The 23730-nt window shown below is 51.2% G+C and overlaps 1 protein-coding gene, 1 long non-coding RNA gene and 1 pseudogene across 3 annotated transcripts in view; 1 reads left to right on the forward strand and 2 right to left on the reverse strand.

Annotated features, from left to right (window-relative positions):
- LOC308676479 (G patch domain-containing protein 8-like) overlaps positions 1 to 21889 on the reverse strand; it is a 374388-nt gene extending 352499 nt beyond the window's left edge. Inside the window, exon 1 of the mRNA XM_081342293.1 lies at positions 20389 to 21889. Coding sequence (XP_081198419.1) covers positions 20389 to 20433 — 45 coding nt within the window. The 5' untranslated portion in view covers positions 20434 to 21889. The remainder of the gene's footprint in view (positions 1 to 20388) is intronic.
- On the reverse strand, positions 4862 to 17959 carry LOC308676482 (ataxin-2-like; annotated as a pseudogene). The gene is made up of 3 exons (XR_014028815.1): positions 17497 to 17959; positions 10491 to 11012; positions 4862 to 8016 (listed from the first exon to the last, which is right to left on the reverse strand). The product of XR_014028815.1 is annotated as an ataxin-2-like (transcript).
- LOC308676484 lies at positions 5533 to 20456 on the forward strand. The gene is made up of 3 exons (XR_014028301.1): positions 5533 to 5617; positions 19490 to 19547; positions 20014 to 20456. It is a non-coding gene; the product is annotated as an uncharacterized lncRNA (long non-coding RNA).
- Positions 21890 to 23730: the final 1841 nt, after the last annotated feature.

The following is a 23730-nucleotide window of genomic DNA, read 5'->3' on the forward strand; positions in this document are numbered from 1 at the left end:
GTTTTTCTGGACCTTACATGTGAATAAGCAGGTGCTTAAAGACTGTGGGCTGTGGTGACCTTCCACGGCACTGTCTTTTCCTGCTTTAGCTTCTGCTCCACCACACTATAAGGGGATCTACTCCCTCATGGGGCAGGTAGCTGTTGGGAGGGGGGACACTGATGAGGTCCTGGTTCATACCTCCTTCTCCACATCTGATCTTTATGCATGGGAGGACCAATTGCGTTCTTACACTGACACCCCACACAAATATTCTGAATTGGTTCTGTCCACTAACTGGGCAGACCTCCAAGCCACGCTGGATGTCTTTTTAACAACAGAGGAGGGGCATCTGGTAGGCAACGCTACTAAAAGGAAGGGAGTTCCAAGATATTATTGTCACTGCATTGCAGATTGCCCTCCCTAAACAGGAAGTGTGGGCATAATTTATGATGTTCATCAGTTGTCAGCTGAAAGTCCCAGTGACTTCCTTGAGTGCTCCAGGTATTAAGTGCGAATTACAGAAGGTGGAGGGAACGTCAGGTGATGATAGAAAAATTGTTGGAAGGAGCATATAAAGCCTACATGACATGACCAGAAGTGATAACCAGGGGGGCTGAAGAGGGTGAAAAAAACACAGTATTGTTTTGCTAGCTTAAGCTCTGTAACAGGTGCCCTGGTGCGCGGCTTTTCAACCTTTTCACCCATTCTACCGCTTTTCAGATACGATATCAGTTACAATATTTGAGAATACATGCCCAAAACTCTTATGCAAACACAATGCATCATGTCAGTTGTAGGACAAATAACATGAGCAAGCATTTTATTTCCTCCCTGGATACAATTCCTGCAGCTGCAGAAAAAGCAGCAAATGTGGAAAAAAGAAAATGTGCATTTCATTGCTGTAGAACAAAGGAACAGTGAGTAACTCAGACTTAAGAGGAAAAAGTAGGCTAAGGATAAATAAGGATAAAAATAGTTGACACTAAGTGAAGCAAGCTACCAAAAAGTGGATTTTCTTACAGACGCCAGAGAACTGATTCCACAATGACTTCTACCACATGCGTGCTACAATTTATACTTTTTCCTGTTTTAAGTTTTCATGAGATTTGTAAGACGTTTGTTCTTCTTAATTTCCTAGCTTGTTTTTTCCCCTTTTCAGTAGGATTGATTAATCCTATCGCCCAGGGATGGGAATAACTTGTTGATGTGGTTTTTGTGTTGTTTTTGTCTTTGTCTTGTCATAGGTGGTGTGTTTGGGGTTAATACTGTTGTTGGTTTTTATGTGTGTGTGGGGCAGACCTGTCAGCTTTCTGTTGATTTGTTCATGGTTAACGTGTTTCTTGGCTGTCTGCCCGGGGCTAACTGTGCCGGGGAGGGGGGAGGAGGAAGAGAGAGGGGAGAGAAAAAAACCCTCTTCCCTGGTGCTTTTTTTCAGCTTGACTTTCCTGAGAGAAAGGGGGGTTGCAGCGGCCTTTCGCATTGTAATAGTTGGATTCTGGTCCTAGGTGTCAAGCAATAACATTCGATGTTAGCAGCGTTAAACTTGACACTATGTTTTCTACTTTTTCATCCATGATGGCTCAAGGATTCTGGGAACCGAGGTCCTCAAGTCACAAGAGGACTGAGGTTCCCTGTCCACCAAGCCCTGCCCTAGTGGGAGGGGGAGGAACTGGGACTTGTGGAAGAGGATGGCGAGGAGTGGTAGGGCCCCCTCAAGAGAGAAATGGGACGGTTTCACCCATATTCCAGGCACCCACAGACCACCCGCTGCAGTCCTTTGCCCTGGGACAGGACCGGTGTTGTATATGCATGACATTTGGCCACTGGAGCAGGGAATGTCTTTTATGTTCTCTTCTTAACTGTCCTATAGGGTGCTGTTCTGCAACCATGCTCCAGATAGAAAGGGGGGGTGAAGGGCTGGGGCCTTTATCTCCCTGCCTTTATGGATGATTCTTCCTCTTCACCCCTGATACAAGTCAAAGGGGAACAATACCCTTTTGGGTTGGTACAGGAGTGTCACATGCAGTATTAATTAAGCCCCTTGGAGACCCTTCCTCGGAAACGTTTCAGGTCTTTGGGGCCAATGGCCCTTCTGTGTCAGCTGCAATACTCAACCCTTTGTAATGCTTTATGGGTGGTATTGGCTTTACTCATCTTTCTTTCCCTTTCAGACTGCCCTATGCCCTTTTAGGATGTATTTGCTTGCTAAGTTAGAAGTCACCATCTTTGCTCTAATGGTTAAGCCCCTATATCAGGCCACTACAGGCACGGATAAAGACCCTTTGCTTGGACCAAGGATTGTCAGTTGGCGTTTGATAACATTCAAACTGCTTTAGTCAATGTTCCAGCCCTTGGCATTCCTGATGTCACTTGTATGTGGCTGAAAGTAAAGGGGTGGCTGCTGGGGAAAACAGCAAATTCTCTTTCCAAACTGCAACGCCCACTTGACTTCTCTCCTGCTGGCAGCCTGCTCGCAGATCACGATGCCGCTATTTCGGTCTTTTTGGGTAGCCCCCAGCCTGGCCAGGAAGGGAACTTCTGGGGATGGTATCCTGGAAGGGGGGCTGAGAGCCTGGGCAAGCAGCAAGCTTGCGATCACGCTCAGAGAGACAGAGAGAGATGGAGAGAGAGACTTGCGTTTCCCTTCTCCCTCTCTCTCTCTCTCTTTCTGGGTTTTCTGAGACGAAGAAGGAGGAAATGATGTGCGGCGCGGACACCGCAGGGCTTAAGGGGCGGAGAGAAAGGGCAAGCCGAGGTGGATTCTGCTTTCATTGTTTAAGTTTGCCTGCTCGGCTTCTCACCAGCCCTCCAATCGCACGGCTCTTCCCTCCTGCAAACCTCAAGCTCGCTAGTCCTCTCTTTTTCCTGCAATTCCGTCATCATAAAAAATAATGAAAGGCAGGCATGATTTTCCACCTGCTGCACCTTCCTGGGGCTGCCCTCCTCCATTGTTTCACCCAGTGGGGTGGGGAGGGAGTCGGGCGAGAGAGCAGCGGTGTGGTTGGAGGGCAGCCCGAGGAAGGCACAGCAGGTGGGAAAATGGCCGGATGGCCCTGCTGCGAAACTGGGGTGGGGAGGGAGCCGGGCGAGACGGCAGCAGCCTTTTTGGAGGAGGGCAGCCCGAGGAAGGCGCAGTAGGTGGAAAAAGGGCCCACTCACCTTTCCAGCAGTCCTCCAGTCTCTTCCTCCACTGCCGCCATGTGCAGTCCGAAGAAGAAAAGAGGTTTGTGGGCAGTCCCACAAACCAAAGAATTTCAACCAATCAATTCAAACTTCGCGAGGTTTTTTTTTGTGAGAAGTTTGAATTGATTGAATTTTTTTTTTGGGGGGGGGGACTGCACATGACGGAGGAGGACTAGGAGCCACAGGAGATGGCTGAAAGAGCCGCATGCAGCTCCGGACCCGCAGATTGCCGACCCGTGTCCTAAGAACTAACATCAGTCTTGAAAGTAATAAAATATTATTCAGAAATTTCTAATGAGTCTAAAGGACATTAGAAGGAGCCACCTGAAAATCCTAAGTAATAATGGTTGTCTCTTTATCTCATCTAAAAGTTGACAAGTACAAATGTGACAAGCTGAAAACGCTAGCTAACCTAAACCGCAAGCAAAGGAAATACAGAAATAACTATAGGAGCCAAGCTTTGTTAACAGAAAATTAGATGGTGATAGATAGGATATGTACAAAGGGGCTTCCTGGAACATGGGAGGGACAGTGGTTTTAGGCGGTCCGGATAGTTTATCGGATGATTAGGGAAGGGGCGTTGAGTGCGATAGGGGAGGGGGGAATCTGCGTCAGGGATAGGATATAAAAATGTGTCAAACAGCTCTCTGGCCCAGTACCCGTGAAGAACCGGACACTAAATAGTGGATTCCAGGAACAAAGGAAGTGAGGTCAATTTTTTGGGGATGCCACAAGGTCCTGGAAGACTGGCAAGACATACATACACTAGGTGTGAATGTCCCAAGGTTCTGAAGGACTGGCAAGGCAAGGAGGTGGGTCAAGTACCAATTGCCGGGAAACTCTGTGCACAGACCCAGGTAAGAAAATCAGGGCATTTTCATAGTTACCTGGGCGGCTGGGTGGGTAGGCTGGTGTGAATCTGAGACCTGTGAGAGGTGAATGAGACGCCCTGAGAGTCATAAAGACTGGTAAGGCGAAGTGAGTGCGTACTCTTGAGTACCTGATTTCCATACCTCCGCGAGGAGATTGGTGGGGAAAAAGAGGAAGTGACTTGGTGAAGCATAAGGTGGTCCATTAGGTCTCATTAGGTTGGTAAGGATAAGAGAACCAGATGGTAACCACTGATGGGTAAGAGACCTTCCAAGAAACCACAGAAGGATCAAAGAGGGAACTCCCTAGACCAAGGAAAAGGATATTCATCCCTCCTCACAGTCCCCCGGGTAAGATCCTGGCTGGATGGAATCATCCTCCTTATAGTAGAATGGTACAAGATTTAGATAAAGACCTGATGATTCAATATTGTTATTTTATTTGGGGACAAAAACAAATAGATGAGGGAACTCGGTGGCCACAGTTAGAAAACTTGGCTCTTTGATCTGTCGGGCCTAGACTGAGGGGTTTTTAATTGGTTTTAATGTTTTTTAACTTTTAAATTCTGGGCCTTAAATTTAATTAATTGTTTTAACTTTTTCTAATTTTTGTATGTTATGATGTTATGATTTTAACTGCCCTGTAAAGCGCCCTGAGTCCTATGGGAATAGGGCGGTATATAAGTCAAATTAATAATAATAATAATAATAATAATAATAATAATAATAATAATAATAATAATAATAATAATAATAATAATAATAATAACAACAACAACAACAACAATAATAATAATAATAATAATTTAATTACTTCATTTGAGGGCAAGGTTGGCAGAATAAACTATATATTTGAGGTAAAAGTAAAAGTATTATCTACAAAGTAAGTTTTCCTCTTAACTTAAAAGTTAGACCGCTGCCTTGAGACAGCGGTTCTCTTTCCCTCTCAGACATGATTTTTCGTTTTATAAATAATAAATCCATATCCATTTGACGATTAGACTTCTTTCCCCCACAAAACCTCTTTTAAGTTTAGTTAGTGGCAAAAGGGATTTTTTTGTTTAGAGTCTTGATTTACATAATTACTATTTACTATTATTATTTTTATGGAGAACAACAACAAGAATCACCTCTTGTTACTTCTGGTTCTCTAAGCTCATGAATTCGTAACTCTGAAGGGCTGTTTTAAAAAATAAATAGCTTTTCCAGTTTTGTTTTGTTTTTTTTTGTTTTTCTGCAAGCGAATTGGGGCAGGGTTGTGTTAGTTTCTTTGACACAACACACAGAATCATGGAATCGTCCCCCAGAGGGATCAACGTGCCTTTGACTCGGTCCAAAAATTCTCCCATCGGAAGGTTGGAAACGATTAGCATTCCTACCGGATGTGACACCTTGCTTTTGTTTTTTGCTCTCGCCTTAAAAATAAGTGAAATACTAAGGGTTTTTTTTCTCTCGTTTCATTTGCTTTTGTTTTGTTTCTGTGCTTCCAAGTTGGATGAAGCAGGATAAAAAAGAAAGAAAAAAGAAAAGAGGGTTCCAGCCTCAGTTACTCTGCCAGGTCAGCTTTACAACTGCTGTTGATGGTGAGTGGGAACTGAAGGGTGTGTCATATAGGGGAAGTGTGTGGCTGTCGACACTGGAATGTGCTGCAGTGCACTCTGCGCAAGGGCAGCCTGGGGTCCGCTGGGTGGTGGCGTCGTCATGAGCATCACTGGAGCATGGGTAGAGGGGTGGGAAGGAGCCATGGCTGACTGCACATGGGCCTGGGGCACGTGGGCCATGTGGGGCGGGTTGGTGTAGGCCGGTTAGATGTGGGATGGATGGATGGCGAAGACGGTCGGCTGTGTGGTCGGGAAGCTGCTCTGCGGGGACTGGGCGTTGGAGCCGGGGGCCATGGAGGGCGGCATGGGGGCCAGGCCGGCATGGTAGATAGCCGACTGCTGCTGGGCGCTGGTCAGGTGGAGGGCCTGGGCCACCTAGTGCTGGTGGGGCTACTCTGGGCTGGGGGCCGGGTGGCTCTCCCCGTGCTGCGACTGCTGCTGCCCCATGGGGGTGGCTGACGGCTGCGGGTGGGGGCTGTGCGGGTGCAGGCTGGCGCTGTGGTGGGCATACTGCTGAGGGAACTGGTAGAAATGGCAAAGTAGAAAGAAGGGCCTGTCTCCTTGCTGTAGGGTATTTTGGGACATGCATACATCGCATGCATCTGTTCGTGGGCCCCGTACTGGGTGGCAGGAGAAGAAACCAGGCCGGGCTGTGGGTGGGCCGGAGGCGCCATCATCCGAGCGTTGCCCTGAATGACAGGGCTATAGATGTGGGGGTGCTGAGACTGGTAGTGGGGGACGTGCTGGACCAGAGGCTGGCTGGGGAACTGCTGGGGGCTGTAGGCGATGTACTGGGCCGAGTAGGCGGGCAGTGTGGCGACCATGGGGGCGCCGGTGGCCGAGGCCAGGTGCATCAGGGGGTTCTGGGGGTGGGGGTCTTGCTGCTGCTGAGGCATGTTGGCCACTGCTCTGCAGGTCTTGGCCTGGTTGACCGGCATCGGGGTCATGGGGATCGGGTACAAAGGCTGGACGCCTGGGCTGACAGGAACCGGGTACATCATATTGGGAGCAAAGCAAACAGGCTGGGTGTAGACCGGAGCCGGCTGCTAGTGTCCCACCATCGAAGGGCTGGGCTAGGCTGGCGGACGGGGCGAGGTGGGCATGGTGGAAGGCTTGGGCTGGGTGAAGGACCGAGGGTTGAACTCCTTCACGTGCGGGTTCAGCGTGGATTTTGTGACTTGTTTGCTGCCCTCCTTTTTCTCCTCTTTGTCCTCCTGCTTCACTCCGGGGCCCAAGGTCTGCATGCCCTGCGAGGTCACCTCTGGCCTGGCCTTCTGCTCGGCCAGGCTGCTGGCAGGGGAAGCACTGGGGCTGTTGGGGGGGCTGCTCCTGCCGGCCAAGGGGGGCGCACCGCTGCTCAGTTTGGCCACTGAGTCTTTAGGGCCAGGCTCCACCTTCTCCTTGGGGACCTCCCGGGGCTTTTCACCCTGTTGGTTTTTGCTTAGCAGCTGCTCCACCGTTTCAGGTGCAGGACTGGATTGTAACCTAAAGTCATTATTGAATTTCTTCAAATTGTCAATCTGTTTTCTGTGTTCTAGAACAGCCGGAGAAACTCCTTTGCCTTCCGGCTTGCTAAAATTAGGAGAAACTTCGCTGGGCTTGAGATGTTCCTCGGCTGCCGCAGGGGAAGAGCTGTGCCTCTGCTCGTTAAGCCGGGAGTCTTTCGCTTCCGCAGATGGGGTGCCTGCTCTGTTGGCAGCAGGGCTGGTGGGGGTGGGCGAGGCTGCTGGCACCGGGGTGGCTGCAAATTCGGCCGGGGTCAAGCCAGCTTGGGGGGAAGACAAGGCTGGGCCGGAAGGGATCCCTCCCCCGCTGCTCTGCCTCGGAGACCGGGGTCTGTGTGCCTTGGGGGATGACCTGGTCACCCCCATGACCACCGAGGACCACGTCCCACCTGAAGAGCTGCTTCGGGCTGAGGAGGAGGAGGAGGAGGAGGAGGAGCTGGCTTTGCCCAGCACGTTGTGGAAGACAAATTCTAAGCCGCTAGAGATGACGCCCCTCTCAGCCGGGACTCTGTGGCCTCGTGGGTGCCGCTGTGCCTTGGGAGACATCCAGGAGGGTCCTTCTGAAGACATGCGTTTAAGCAGAGTAGAGATGGGAGCTGGAGAGCAATGATCAGAGGGGTGAGACGGGGCCCTGGAGGAGCGCAAGGGGGGCCTGGCGGGCGGCTGTGTAGGGGTGGCTGCCAATGGTGGAAGAGAGGTGGGAGCTGACTGGTAGCAAGGTGGGTGAGAGGAAGGAGATGGGCAAGGCGATGGGCAGGGAACCCCTCCGTTAACGATCCTCTGGTCGGTCCCCGAGTGGAGGCTGTAGTCTGACGAGTGGGACCCGGGTCTGGACGCGGAGGGGCCCAATCCAGATGGGCCGGCCCTCAGTGAGTTCTGCTTTATTTATATTTATTTTATTTTATTTTATATTTAAATTTATATACCGCCCTATTCCCGTAGGACTCAGGGCGGTTTACAGGGAAAATTAAAAGTTAAAATACATCATATACAATTAAAAACAATTAAAACTAAGATTAAATTAATCCCTGAACTTAACTAAAACCCCATTAACTAAATAATTAAAACCCCTCAGTCTGGGCCAGACAACTCAAAAAACCAAGTTTTCAAGTCCCTACGAAATGAGCGAAGGTCGGGGGCGGTCCTAAGCTCCGTGGGAAGCTGGTTCCAAAGGCGCGCCCACAGAGAATGCCCTTCCCCTGGGAATAACCCACCGGCATTCCTTAACCGGCGGTACCCTAAGAAGGCCCTCCCTGTGGGAGCGCACTGGACGATGGGAAGTTGATGCCGGCAGCAGGTGTTCCCTTAGATAATCCGGACCCAAGCCATTTAGAGCTTTATAGGTAATTACCAGCACCTTGAATCTCACCCGGAGGGCAACCGAAAGCCAATGCAGCTCACAGAGAAGAGGTGTTACATGGGAGTATCGGGAAACTCCCATAACAACTCGCGCAGCTGCATTCTGCACCAGCTGAAGCCTCCGAGTGGTCCTCAAGGGCAGCCCCATGTAGAGCGCGTTGCAGTAGTCTAGCCTGGAGGTCACAAGCGCATGGGTGACTGTGCGTAGGGCATCTTGGTCCAGATAGGGCCGCAGCTGGCGCACCAGATGAAGCTGGGCAAAAGCCCCCCTGGTCACGGCTCCTATATGATATTCAAAATTGAGCCATGAATCCAAGAGGACGCCCAAGTTGCGAGCCCTATCGACGGGGGGTAACACCTCACCCCCCATCATTAGTGGTGGAACAACCTGGTTTATCTGAGATGCCGATATGCACAGCCACTCAGTCTTGGCAGGATTGAGTCGAAGCCTGTTTCTCCCCATCCAAACCCGGACCGCTTCCAGGCAACGGGACATCACGTCGAGTGCATCACTGGGTTGGTTCGGGGTGGAAAGAAAAAGTTGGGTATCATCAGCATACTGATGATACCCCACCCCGAAACCACAAATGAGCTCGCCCAGTGGTTTCATGTAGATGTTGAACAGGAGGGGAGAGAGGACCGACCCCTCAGGGACTCCACAAACGAGAGACCTCGGGGCGGACCTCTGCCCTCCCGTCAACACCGACTGCGAGTGGCCCAGGAGGTAGGAAGAGAACCACCGTAAAACGGTGCCTCCCACTCCCAACCCACTGAGACGCCGCAGTAGGATACCATGGTCGATGGTATCGAAAGCCGCTGAGAGATCTAAAAGGACTAGGACAGAGGAACATCCCGTCCCGAGCCCGCCAGAGATCATTCACCAGTGCGACCAATGCCGTCTCCGTGCTGTACCCGGGCCTGAAACCCGATTGGTACGGGTCAAGATAATCAGTTTCCTCCAGGAACAGAGGAAGCTGATGCGCCACCACACTCTCAACAACCTTCGCCAAAAAGCGAAGGTTGGAGACCGGACGATAGTTATTTAAAACAGCCGGGTCCAGAGCAGGCTTCTTGAGGAGGGGCCTCACCACCGCCTCCTTCAAGGCAGCGGGGAAGATACCCTCCTTCAAGGAAGCAGTTATTACTGCCTGGAACCAGCCTCGTGTCTCCTCCCAAGCCGCATAAACCAGCCAGGAGGGGCACAGGTCCAGTAAACAAGTGGTGGAGCTCAGTCTCCTCATAATCCTGTCCACATCATCGGGAGAAACAGGGTCGAACTCAGTCCAGATAACATGCTCAAGACCGCTTGATTCCTCCATGCCAGACTCTGCCCAGTCAGAGTCCAAACCGGTCCGGATCTGAGCGATTTTGTCCACCAGATGATGACTAAAGTCCTCAGCCCGACCCTGTAAGGGTTCCTCCCTCACCTCCCGATTAAGGAGAGAGCGAGTCACCCTAAACAGGGCGGCTGGGCGATTATCTGCGGACGCAATGAGGGAAGCGAAGTAATTAGACTTCGCTGTCCTCATCGCAGCGAGGTAAGACCTTGTGAAGGCTCTTAGTCACAATCGGTCAGATTCAGACCAGGTGGACCTCCAACCGCTCTCTAGACCCTGTCTCCGACGCTTCATCTCCCGGAGCTCCACAGTAAACCATGGAGGCCAACAGGATCTGTGCCGAGTCTGGGGTCGCAAGGGTACAACACGGTCGAGTGCCTCGGTAGCCGCCCTTTCCCAGGCATCAACCAAGGCATTGACCGGGCTGTGAGTGAGGGAGATAGGTAAGGACCCAAGCGCCATCTGGAACCGTTCTGGGTCCATTAGGCGCCTGGGACGGAACCATATGGTCGGTTCCACAGCCCGGCAGCGGGGGGTGGCACAATGGAAGGCTAGCCGCAGGAGATAATGATCGGACCATGACAGGGGGACAACAGATGGCGAGCCCCCTCCCAAATCATCCAACTATTGTCCAGATAGAAAAACCAGATCAAGGGTGTGACCAGCACCCCAAGGAAGGATGTCTCGATTGCGCTGCCTGGGAGGGATGTACTTGTTCTCCCTGGGGGCTGCCAGGGCTCCTTCTCGCTCGTTGGCATTTCGCTGAACTGCTGTGTATTTTTCTTCTTCGGAGCGGTCACTGTTCTCCAAAGCCGCCCAAGCCTTGTACTAGGCACTGGATTCGATTTCTTCCGCTAATTGGGTCGCTCTCGCTTCCCGTTTTAAATAATCTTCTGAATTATCTCTTTCTAGGGGTACCGTGTAGGAAGCCAAACTGCTGTCGTACGTGGAAACCACCCCGTAGTTTTCTTCATTGTAGCGAAACATGTTGTTGGGATACCATCCATTGGAAACATCAGTTTCTAAAGCTTCAAGGTATTCGGCCGTAGCGCCTTCTCCTCCATCCCAGGGCTCCAGATCTTTCTCCTTGTGTTCACCATTCACTTTAGCGCTGATGGCAGAATCGGTAAAAGCATCTCTCTGGGCATAGCTGGAGTCCATGTCCTTAAAGTGCACCTGTCGAGCCCCTCGGGCTCGACATTCTCACCGGGAGAGGGATCCAGCCGCAGTCCGCAGCCCGCAGCCACAGCCGCAGCCGCGCCCGACAGCTGATCAGCGGCCGATGGAGATCCCGGGCGCCCACGCTGGGCCTGTACCGCCTCGAACAGCTGCTCGGTGGCCGTCAAAGATCCCGGGCGTCCTGCAGCCGCTGCCGCGCCTAACAGCTGATCAGCGGCCGGGGAAGACCCCGGGCGTCAACACCGAGGCCGCGCCTGCTCGAACAGCTGATCGGCGGCCAAAAGCGCGTTGTAGAGGACATGCCCCTGCCCGTACGGTTGTTTGGCGGCCGAAAACGGGTCTCGCCAAACACGGGGAAGCCGCGCCAGCAGATGATGGGGCTTGCCAAGGGGCTGCGGGTGTGACACGAAACACCGGGTTGGTAGAGGGGAGCACGTTAGGGATTCCAGGGTATGAGAGAGGGGGATATTGGACTTACACCTTCCTTCACGCTGTATGGACCTCGGCGTCAGGGGCGGAAGCAGGGCGTGGGGCGACAGGATAGAGGGGTGGGGTTTCACGTGGTTCAGGCGGATGCTGGTCTGCGTAGGGGAGGGTGGGGCTAACGGGTGGGGCTGTTAATCAATTAGTAGCAACGTTTAAAAGAAGCGCTGGGACGAGTGGTTCCCAACGCTGACTTTATTAATGCTTGGAGATCCTGCTATTAAAGGTACTCTCTGCAGTCATCCATGCTTCGTCGTGGTTTTTCCTGTGTGCTTGTTTTTCCCGGCGAAGACGAGGAGTTGACAGTAAGTCAGCGTTCAAACAGCACAGCGCTCCTTTCGTTGGGCTCTGGTTTTCGCCTGCCACCATGGCTGAGGGGACCCAGGGCGGTGTGCCCGTGGCAGGAGGGGAGGAACCAGCTGGGGTTGCTGTGCCCCTTGAGGTGGGGGAATTGGCAGAGGCCCCACCAGTGGTTCGGCCTAAGGTCCGGGACCTTGGACCAGCACCAAAGGGAGCTGAGGCTTCGGAACCGGCTGTCCAGGAGAAGCCTGGGGAATGGTGGCTCAGCCCTGTCTTGAGCCAGCCAGTGGCTGGACAAAATCAACCATCTAGAGGGAAGGGGTCCCTCTGGGAGTGGAGAGAGCGTCGTGCCACTGATGAAGGCGGAGAGGAGAGGAGCTACACCACGGCTCCTGGCAGTTACACTATGGACGTCCTGAGGGACCATTTTGGAGAACCTCGGCCGTGGACCCCTACTGATACCGACCTGGAGACCGGTAGAACCAGGACCGACCCGGAGCGCAGGAGCCAAACCCGGTTCCGTTTGGCGAGTCCCCGCTTTCGGGCCCCGCAGGCCCCTGGTACCCCGCAGGTCCCAGGCCTTCCACCGCCGGGACCGGCGGCTGCTCCCGACTTGGGCCCCGCAGGACCTGGTGGAACAAGGCCAGGGGGTGCTGTACCAGCAGGGGTCCTGGGGTGGCAACAACCAGGGGTTGCACAGAGGCTGGGAGGCCCGGTGGGTCCTTGGGGAGGGCCTGCGGTTTGGGGCCCACCACCGCTGCCTGTGACCTTTGACGGCAACCCTGATCGTTTGGCCCTGTTCCTCGGACAAGCCATCCACCATCTGGACCAGTACGGTCCTTTGTATACATCCCAGTGGGGGATGGTGATGGCTGTCACTACGGCATTGCAAGGGGAGGCAGCGGCTTGGGTGGCGAACCTCTACGGTGACCGTGCCCGTGAACTGGGGGACGTTGGCCTTCTCCTCGAAGCTCTGCGTACACGATTCGAGGATGTGACGCGCACGCACCGAGCGGAGGCTGAGATCGTTGGCCTGCGGCAGAATGGCCGTCCAGTTACAGCCTATGTGCAGGACTTTCGTGAAGTGGCCGGCAGGCTCAGTTCCTGGCCGGAGAGGATGCTGGTTCACCATTTCCGGGCCGGACTGGACGATTATCTCCTACGGGCTTGTATCGTCCGGGGGATCCCTCCTAGGCTCCAAGAGAGGCTGCGGGTCGCGGTCGAGCTGGATGTGGCCTTACGGGTTTGTCAACGGCGTGTGCGGCCCGTAGGAGACTCCCGTCAGGTCCCGCCGAGGTCGCAGGGCCAGGTGCAGAAGCCGCCACCATCGTCGCTGGGTCCTGCCGTCCAGCCACCACGGTCCGTTCTGCGTTGCTTCAGGTGCGATCAGCCAGGGCACCGCGTGGCCGCCTGCCCTATACCCGCATCCCGGGTGGTTGCAGCAGCAACCCCAGCAAGGAGCACAACCCCCGGGCGCTTTGCAGAGCGTTCCCGGGCTTCTCGGCAGGCTGTGGAGTCAACACCAGGGGGAAGCGGCCAGACGGAGGGGGACAGTGCCATCGATGTGAACGTGGAGTATTACGAGCATGGTGATAGGCCAGAGGAGGACCCCATGGTAAGTGCTCCGGTTAGCCCATTTTCAGTCCCGGTTACATTAACAAACCCCGCCACGGGGGAGGTGATGGAGTTTAAGGCTTTAATTGATTCGGGTAGCACGAGGTGTCTCATTAGCCGGAAGGTGGTGGCCAAACTGGGTGTTGGGGTGGTACGGCTGAGGAATCCAATACGTTTCCAGCAGGTGGATGGGTCTCTTCTGGGGGGGGTGCCTATCACCCATGTCACAGAACTCGTGCGGCTGGATATGGGGGAGCACTGGGAACGGTTGCGGTTCATCGTGGTGCCCTCCATGACGGAGGAGGTGATTCTGGGGCTAACGTGGCTAGACAGGTGGGGGCCGACCATTTGGTGGGAGGGGGGTTGTTGACACCTGCGTTTAGGGATTGGGCCACAGCCCCCTGATCATGAGCAGCCAGGCACGTCTGGCCCGCCAGGGAAGCCGGAGGAGAGTTGCAGGGCTGGGGCAGAAGTACACGTGCCGCCAGAGTACACCGAATTCCTCGAGGTTTTCAGTGAGCAAGAATGCGATCTCCTGCCTCCCCATCGACCGACGGACTGCGCGATTGAGCTGGAGCCGGGGGTCAAACTCCCTAAGCCCCGGATGTATGCCATGACCCCGCGGGAGATGACAGAACTCCGGAATTACATCGACAAGAATCTTGCACGGGGGTTCATACAACCAGCTCGCTCGCGGATGGCAGCACCAGTTCTTTTTAGGGAGAAGAAAGACGGGGGGCTGCGTCTTTGTGTGGACTACCGGGGGGTTAACGCAGTGTGTGTTGAACATTTGTATCCACTGCCCTTGATGAAAGACATGTTGTCCCACCTGGCTAAGGGGAGGGTGTTTACCCGCTTGGACTTACGCGAAGCCTATTATCGGGTGCGTATCAAGAGAGGAGACGAGTGGAAAACGGCGTTTAACTGCCCATTGGGCAGCTACCAATTTCGTGTAATGCCATTCGGACTCCACGGTTGTATGTGGAATTATCAAAATGTGAATTTCACGCGTCCCGACTGGACTACTTGGGCTATCGGGTCTCGGCGGCCGGGATTGCAATGGATCCAAAGAAAGTGGAGGCTATATTGCAGTGGCAAGCCCCGGGGACCAGACGACAGCTACAGAGCTTCCTGGGGTTTACCAATTTTTACCGCCAATTCATACCATCTTTTGCTGCAGTAGCTCTTCCATTAACAGACTTGCTAAAAACCAAGAAATTAGCGGTGAAACCACGGCCAGGGTTGCGTGTAACGTGGACCATACAATGTCAACGGGCCTTCGAGACCTTGAAAGGTTTGTTCACCCGAGAGCCCATACTTTTGCATCCTGACCCAGCAGCGCCATATGTTGTGCAAGCAGATGCTAGCGACGTGGCGGTCGGAGCTGTTCTATTGCAACACAACAGTAAAGGCGCATTGCAACCTTGTGCTTATGCGTCCAAAAAGCTATCGACCACCGAACGCGCCTGGGCTATCTGGGAAAAGGAGGCCTACGCCGTTCGGTGGGCATTGGAGACGTGGCGGCATCTCCTAGAGGGGGCAGAGAAGCCCTTCGAAGTATGGACGGACCATAGGAACTTAGAAGCCCTACAATCCCCACGTAAGTTGGCCCCTAAGCATGTGCGGTGGGCCCTGTATTTCAGGCGGTTCAGGTTTACCCTGAAATACGTCCCAGGGGGGAAGAATTTCCTGGCGGATGCCCTCTCGCGGGTTCCGCAGTATGACAACCAGCGGGAGGAGGTGGTGCAAGCTCTTATCCCTCCTCTCGGCCCAGAGATGGTACGGGCTGTACAGAACAAGGTTGTGGATGACCTTGTACAGCGGCTGAAAAAGGCTCTGGTGGGAGATGACTGGCTACAGCAGCACCCGCGGCTCCTAACCCGACGGGACGACCTGGCCTGGTATGGGAGTAAGATGTACGTGCCGCAAACCCTGCGAGAGACTGTACTTTATAGGTGTCATGATTCCAAGCAGGCCGGACACCTCGGGTTCCTGAAAACCCTGCACCTTGCTAGACGTCAGTTCTGGTGGCCCGGGATGAGGCGGCAGGTCAAAGATTATGTCCAGCGTTGCCGCACGTGTGCTATGGCCAAACCCCAGCCCGGGAAACCAGCGGGGCTTTTACAGACAGTGGCGGACCCTAGCCGGCCATGGCAGGACATCGGGATGGATTTCAGCGTGGACCTACCGGAGAGCCGGGGGTACACTGTTATCTGGACCGTGGTTGACCTGTTTTCTAAACAGGCCCATTTTGTCCCGTTGAGGGGGTTGCCCTCGGCCCGGCGTCTGGCCTGGCTCTTTATTACCCACGTGTACCGCCTACACGGGGCGCCTAGACGTGTTATCTCGGACCGAGGAGTACAGTTTACCGCCAGGTTTTGGCGTGAATTCCTCCATTTCATCGGGTCATCCCAGGGATTAAGCTCGGGGTACCATCCCTGCACGAACGGTGCTGCTGAACGGGCCAACGCGGCAGTGGAGCAATACCTACGCAGTTATGTCTCGTACCAGCAGGCAGATTGGGCTGACCTACTGGCGTTTGCAGAAATCGCCCACAACAACGCTGTGCACAGTAGCACTGGTCTCCCACCGTACACAGTGGTGTCTGGCTACGACTTCCCTCCTGTTCCCGAGTGCGACCAGGGATCGGCTTCCCCTTGTCAACCCCAGGAGTGGATGCTACAAATCAGAAAGGCATGGGCAGCAACCAAGGAGGCCCTGAACAAGCAAGCCAGAATCGTAAAGGCCCAAGCAGACAAGAAGCGCCAACCGTTCTACACCACAGGGGTTGGGGACTGGGTATACTTGTCTACAAAATACTTGAGGTTACAAATACCTAGCAAGAAGCTGGGCCCTAAGTATATAGGCCCCTTCCAGGTCACCCACATCATCAACCCGGTCACGGTGCGCCTCCGGCTGCCTAAATTTCTGGGCAAGGTGCATCCCGTGTTCCACGGCAGCTTGCTAAAACCAGCCCCTGTTCCTGTCCGGGGGGAGCCAGTAGGGCCGGGGCCCGTGGGTGATGGACAATATGAGATACAGGAGGTTCTAGACTCCAGGAGGCGGAGAGGGCGACTGCAATACCTAGTGCTTTGGAAAGGATACCCGATTACTGAGGCATCCTGGGTGGCGGAATCAAATGTTCAGGCCCCTAGACTAGTTAAGGCGTTCCACCAGAGGCACCCTGGTAAACCCTCGGGAGAGGGTCGAGGGGAAACTGCTGCTCTCCTTAGTGCTTGTATGACTTCTGTGTCTTGCCTTCCAGGAGGAGCCTTGGTAGGAGGGGCCGACTGTCGAGCCCCTCGGGCTCGACATTCTCACCGGGAGAGGGATCCAGCCGCAGTCCGCAGCCCGCAGCCACAGCCGCGCCCGACAGCTGATCAGCGGCCGATGGAGATCCCGGGCGCCCACGCTGGGCCCGTACCGCCTCGAACAGCTGCTCGGCGGCTGTCAAAGATCCCGGGCGTCCTGCAGCCGCTGCCGCGCCTAACAGCTGATCAGCGGCCGGGGAAGACCCCGGGCGTCAACGCCGAGGCCGCGCCTGCTCGAACAGCTGATCGGCGGCCAAAAGCGCGTTGTAGAGGACCTGCCCCTGCCCGGACGGTTGTTTGGCGGCCGAAAACGGGTCTCGCCAAACACGGGGAAGCCGCGCCAGCCGCGCCAGCAGATGATGGGGCTTGCCAAGGGGCTGCGGGTGTGACACGAAACACCGGGTTGGTGGAGGGGAGCACGTTAGGGATTCCAGGGTATGAGAGAGGGGGATATTGGACTTACACCTTCCTTCACGCTGTATGGACCTCGGCGTCAGGGGCGGAAGCAGGGCGTGGGGCGACAGGATAGAGGGGTGGGGTTTCACGTGGTTCAGGCGGATGCTGGTCTGCGTAGGGGAGGGTGGGGCTAACGGGTGGGGCTGTTAATCAGTAGCAACGTTTAAAAGAAGCGTTGGGACGAGTGGTTCCCAACGCTGACTTTATTAATGCTTGGAGATCCTGCTATTAAAGGTACTCTCTGCAGTCATCCGTGCTTCGTCGTGGTTATTCCTGTGTGCTTGTTTTTCCCGGCGAAGACGAGGAGTTGACAGCACCATAACGAAATCTGAATACTTGAAAAAGATGCTCTCAATGATATCTTGTTTGGGCCCCAGACTGGATTCATCCATTTTCTGGTGAGCGGCGTCGAGCACTAAGTCACACTTAGAGCTGTATGTTTTAAAAACTCCTTCATATATACTTCCATTTTTTACCTGTACTTCACATTTGGATCCGACAACGGATGTGAGTATGTGAACCATTCTCATGTTTGCGTATATGCCTTGAAAGGGGATCGGTGGTTGAGGGGGCCCTTTGCCACTGCTGTGCCCTCTGCCCAGCGGGGGCCGCGCTCCAGGGCCTGCCCCACCCGCCCTGCGCCTGCCGGGCCCCCCCCATGGCCGGAGGGCCTGCGGGCAGACTCAGGGGTGGCGGCAGGGGCGGCGTGGTGGTGGGGGCAGCCAGGGGCTGCGGCGGGACTGGGGGCGGCGAGGGCTGTGGTGACGGCTTCAGCGCCATGGTGAGGTCTGCGGAGGGATCCGGCCGCGGGGTGGGGTGGAGCGGAGGTGGCAGCGGCGGCTGCCCCGGGCGGGACGGCTGCCTGCCCGCCCGCCTGCCTGGCTCTCTCGCTCGGATCGGCTGTAAAAGTATTATGATAAAGTATTGCTGTTTTAAATGCTAGCAGGATGGGATGGATTCATCTGGAAAATACACCTGGGATAAGAGTAAAGGTACCATGACTCAATATTGTTATTTTGAGTGGCCAAGAAATCCTATTAAAAGCACTAGTGCATTTTGCTCAAAATATGGAAGTTTTAAAAATTGGCTATGTCAAGCACTAAAGATATAGGTTAATAAAAGAAGTTTATATGCCTGTTGGATCCCAGGTAATATATATAGTCCATTTTTGTTAGAGGAGTGTGGAGGTAGTGTATGTGTCTGTCTGTGTTGTGTCCAATAATAATAATTAATAAAAAGGCCTTATTTACAAAGAAAGAGGTTAAAAAAAACAAAGGAGCTCACTGGCTTTTGAACAGCTTCTTGAAATTATAATAATAGTTATTGATTTGTCAGGAGAAAGTATGAAATGAAATATCTGTATGTGAACGTGTTTATGCAAGCAGTTTGAATGGAGTGAAGTGTGGGTATGCTGATCCTCTGTGTGTGTGAGAGAGAGTTTTTCTCCCCACCCCGACTATGAAAGAAACAGTAAACTGCATATTTTTTGTTCTTTAAGCGTTTGCATGAGAAGAGTCCCATGGAGGATGTGTGAGAGAATTCATGGAAAATGCATGTGAAAAAGAGAAAACTATTTTGTTAGTGGTGAGATTTTCGTGTAATTTCTTCTTCTTTTCCTGTCTCTACCCCACCACCCCCCATTTGCTGGCTGTGTTGCTTTAAGAGCAAGAGAGACAGAAAGGAAAAGGGGGGGGTCTGATCTTTTTAACTATTTTTTTTTTCTCTGCTTAGAATTCTGGTTTGAGGAAGGTGGGGTGGATGTGAAATTTAATACCCATTTTTATAGTAAGAAATAAGGTTATTTTTTAAAAAAATAAATGAAATATGAGAAGAACTTGAATACACCTATATATCCATCAACCAAAAGAAATGACTGAATTGTTTTATTTAGATCTGTAAATGTTTTAAGCTACTTAATGGAAATTTGTTTCCCTCTGAATGGAATCTGATTAAATTGGAATTTGGATAAATTTATATTAAGAGCAGAGTTGATACTAGAGTTTGATACAAAACTATTTCAGTAACTCAGAATATCTTATTACACTTGTTTATTTATTTATTTATTTTTGTAGAGTTGCTTTTTGTAGCTGTTGTTTTTATTTTTATGTCTGTTTTAAAAACTCCTTCGTATATACTTCCAATACATTCTTCCCCTTTCTCCTCCAGGAAACATAGGATAAGAATGGGTTTACAGAATCATTTTATTTTAAAACTTCTGTATTACTATCATATTTAAGCCTATAGATGGGGAAAAGATAGACGCAGGATGGAAAAAAAGTCACATAGCTTATCTTTGATTTCCCATCACAGTACTTCAATCTGCATCAGGACAGCAAGAACTTTGGTTTTACAAAGCTACAAAAAAAACGTGAGTGGAAGATTGTGTTCTTTAGATGCAAGATCATCAATATTTGGAAGAGTTGACCTCTTCATTAACAAAAGTCAGTACCTTATTTTTCTTTTATACAGTATGTTGTTTCACATGCCAAGGACAGGAAAAGAGAAAATACTAAATAACACATTTTTAACATCTCCACCTTCATCTCTGGTTAATACATCTCTGGTTAATATTACCAATGCATTCCCTTCACCAAAAATACCCATTTTTTACATTAAACTGAGATCAGGTGGAGAAACCATTCTACAGTAAGAAGCCCCTTAAAGGTAATTATTTGGAAACGTTCATGATACAGAAATTCTACCTGAAAGGGAATGTTATACTGGAGAGGAAAGTAGGCCATTTCGAATCAATCTACAGTAGTGAAATCCTTGGCGAAAAGCAACGGAGCTACTAATAAAATACAGCTACTGATCCTTAAACATTTCTCTTATAGGGAGTAAAGAAAAAGGAAGAACTTGTCTCTAAGAAACTAGATTAAAGTTGAAATGGAAGAGCATTCTCTCATTCCCAACCACACCCCAAAAGAGAAAGATTCCAGATTACCCCACTGGGAACGTAGCCTTCCGTGCAAATCTTACTTGGGAAACGTTAATCAGAAAAAGAAAACCAAAGGGCAAAAGAACAAACACCCCAAACAGCTCCGCAGGGAGAGTTATGGAGACCCGAAGGAAGGGGCCTCAAGTACATGGAATAACAGTTTAAGGCGAGAGGTGGCACCGCTATCTCCCTTAGACCCACACGAGGAAGAAAAGGATCCTATACACCACAGTCAAACACAGCCGCCATCTCTCGCTATGGGTATCAGTACCTGGAAGTCCCTGTCCTCGTTGAAGCGAGAAAACCTATCCGCCATTTTCCTTCTATTCGCCTCTATTTTACGAGACTGCGACAAAGATGGGCCGTACGTACGTGCACAGTAGACTCATACAAACGCTCAGCTTCCGAGCCTCTTTCGCCTTTTTTTTATTTTGGAAGTTAAGGTTTTTCTCAAACTGTGGTTGGCCAGCAGCGCCCCCGCCCCCCTCCTATTAAAAAGCAGCGAAAAGAGCTGCTTGTTCTTTTTAAGTCGTGTTGAAAAGATTTTAAACTTCATGCTTAAATCAAAAGACTAGAATAGAGCTGGAAGGGACCTTGGAGGTCTTCTAGTCCAGCCCCCTGCTTGAGCAGGAGAACCATACCATTTCAGACAAGTGACTGTCTGGTTACGTCTTTTCTTTAAAATCTCCAGTGATGGAGCACCCACGATTTCTGAAGGCAAGCTGTTCCACTGGTTAATTGTCCTTGTAATATATTGGCCTGAAGGGATTGTATTATGCTTAAGGTGGTTGTTAGTAATATTGATATTAGTAGTGATACTTTGTAATCTTTCTTTATGTGCAAGCAGCTTTGTAGGTGCTTTATATTGGGAAAATAGTTATATAAAAGCAAATGTTTCATGCTTTAGGTACAGGTGATTGCTTACATGAAAAGAGCATGGTAAGGGGAGGGGGAAAAGGAGTTATGGTAGAGCCTGGGTTGTTGTGTATGAGTCATCATCTAGGAATTATTTTTCTGTACCTTTTGGTTCTGTGGAAAATAACGAAGTAGTGAGGAAATTTAAAAATAAAAATATATATGCTTTTAGTATTATTGTGTAATCATATTTTATATTTTATAATAATCATTTTATAATCAATTGCCTGAGTAGATGCTTTAAGTATATGGGGAAAAATACAAGCCTCAAGTGGAGGGAGGGGGAGAACAGGAGTTACCATGGGGCCCAGTGTGAGTCACCATCTAGGAATTGTTTTTAAGTACCTTCTGGTGTCTGGTACCCCTGGCAGGTGTAGAAGATGGGAGACATCTCTCCTCTAGAATTGATAAGCATGTACATATATGGTCTGAGTAAACAGGATAGTAGGGGAGGGATCTTATTAGTATAATGTAAGCAAACAGGGGCGGAGATAATATATTCTGTTTAGGCGCTTCTGATAGATTGTAACCTCCAAAGCCTAAGCCAATGGGGCCATGGGGGAGGGAATGGGGCGTCACGATAGGATGTATGTGATTTTGGAATTTGGGGTGTGGTTCAGTGCTTGGCTACATTGCATTTTTTGCCTTCCTGAATCCACCACCCTTTGCAAACTCTTACTTTTTAGACTTTGTTGTGAAGTCTAATAAACTTCTTTTCTATTTGTAACTCAAACAGAGTGGATTTCAATTTGTGTCTATTTTTGTGTCTAACAGTTCCTAGTACCAAGACCAGATCTCTTTGTTCTGGAAAGGTATAAAAAGGTGGAAGACATCTTTCCTGGTTGTTGCCTTCATCTCTCTACCAGCCACGAAGAGAGATGTGGCCACCCAACTCTATTTTGATCAAAATAAAAGTTGTTTGCTTGCTGAAACCTCGGCTCAGGAGTTTTTTTGGCTCTTTTAAATTCCTGAGTAATGCTGGGGCAATTGTGAGGCTAAGTGTAAAACCTTACAGGCCTTTTACATGCTGTAAGTGTTTGCTTATGTATACTGTTGTGTGTACTGGGTTCGTTGCTTGAGAGAAGAGACAAGGCGAGTGAGTTCAGTCAGGAACATTCTTTGCTTGCAGGAACTGAACTGGGAAACAGGACTGCGAATGCAGCTATTTATACCCTGGCCTCTAGGTGGCGGCCAATAGGTTTAAAGCAACCTATTGCCACCCTAGAGGCAACCAATGGTGGCGCTGGAGACAGGTTGTCTGAGGAGCTGGGAGCTGTTATCCAGCTCCTTGCTTAAGCAACCCTCCAGCATTCAAACCCACGTGGTACACTCAGCAAAACAAGGCCCAATACATTACACCCCTCCCCCCTAGAATGTACACACATTATAGCAACAAAAGAAATAAGTACAGCAATTACAGAATTTACAAAGGTACATAATAGTAGTATGCACAAGTTCAGCATTGTTCCAAAGGGTTCACTAATACAGAGGCTTTCCTGAGCAGGCAGCAATCTCAGTGACACACACAACATTACAGCACAGTTATTTTAGGACAAAATCCTGTAGATAAGCTGGAGGTTTACGAACCCTCGTAGATTGCCTGGGGGATCCCGGCAACTCCTGGTCTACCAGCTTGCCCGCCAGGCTGGGTAGACCAGGATCATTGAATCCATGAGAGTCTGGCTGACTCGAATTCCTCTGGCTGGCCATTCCATCCGCCCGCCCCAGAGTCCATTGGTTGAGCAGAGTTAGCAGAGCAGCTGTATTGTTCGGGTTGACTTTACCCGTTGGGACCCATGTTGCACACACAGGCTTTGCCCCTTTACAACCCCCTCCCCGTTGCTCTGACTGCTGGGGACCTCTGAGCATGTGAATTGTTCGGCTTGGCTGCCAATTTGAGGTCCTTGAATTAGACCTGGAAGTCCTCGCTTTGTGGCCGTTCTGGGAACCGCCTCCACAGCTGATCAATATGGCAGCGAACGACTCGCCTGCCATCTAAAGTCACTTTGTATGAGAGAGGCCCCGAGATCTTAGCGATTCTGCCTGGCACCCACAGGTTCCCATGCCCATAGTTCCGGGCCCACACCCCATCACCCACTTGCAACCCCCTTGGAGGCCTAGAGCAAGAGTCATCTGCTGCCACCCGGTCTGGGTGCAGTCTGTCCAGTTTTGTGATTAGTCGCCTTCCCCAGCGAACCTCTGCTGGGCTTTTGCTAGTTTCTGTGCAAGGCATAGTATGCTGGCAGAACAAAAAATCAGCCAGTCTGTGGTGCCAATCCCCAGTCACTATGCGCTTCAGTGACTCCTTTGTACAGTTGCAAGAAAAAGTATGTGAACCCTTTGGGATTACGTGGAGTTTTGCATGAATTGGCCATAAAATGCGCTCTAAACGTCATGTAAGTCACAACAATAGAAAAACACAGTCTGCTTAAAATAATACTACAGAAACATTAGCTGTTGTCATGTTTTAATTGAACATAACATGTAAACGTTCACAGTGCAGGGTGGAAAAAGTATGTGAACCCCTAGCCTAATGACTTCTCCAAGAGCTAATTGGAGCCAGGAGTGAGCCAACCTTGACTCCAACCAGTGTGATGATATTGGATGTGTTGCTGACAGCTGTCCTGCCCTTTAAAAACACACACCTGTTTTGGGTTTACTGGTCTCAAGAAGCACTGTCTGATGTCAACCATGCCTC

The sequence above is a fragment of the Vipera berus genome (assembly GCF_964194415.1).
Source record: "Vipera berus genome assembly, chromosome: W".
Lineage (NCBI taxonomy): Eukaryota > Metazoa > Chordata > Lepidosauria > Squamata > Viperidae > Vipera > Vipera berus.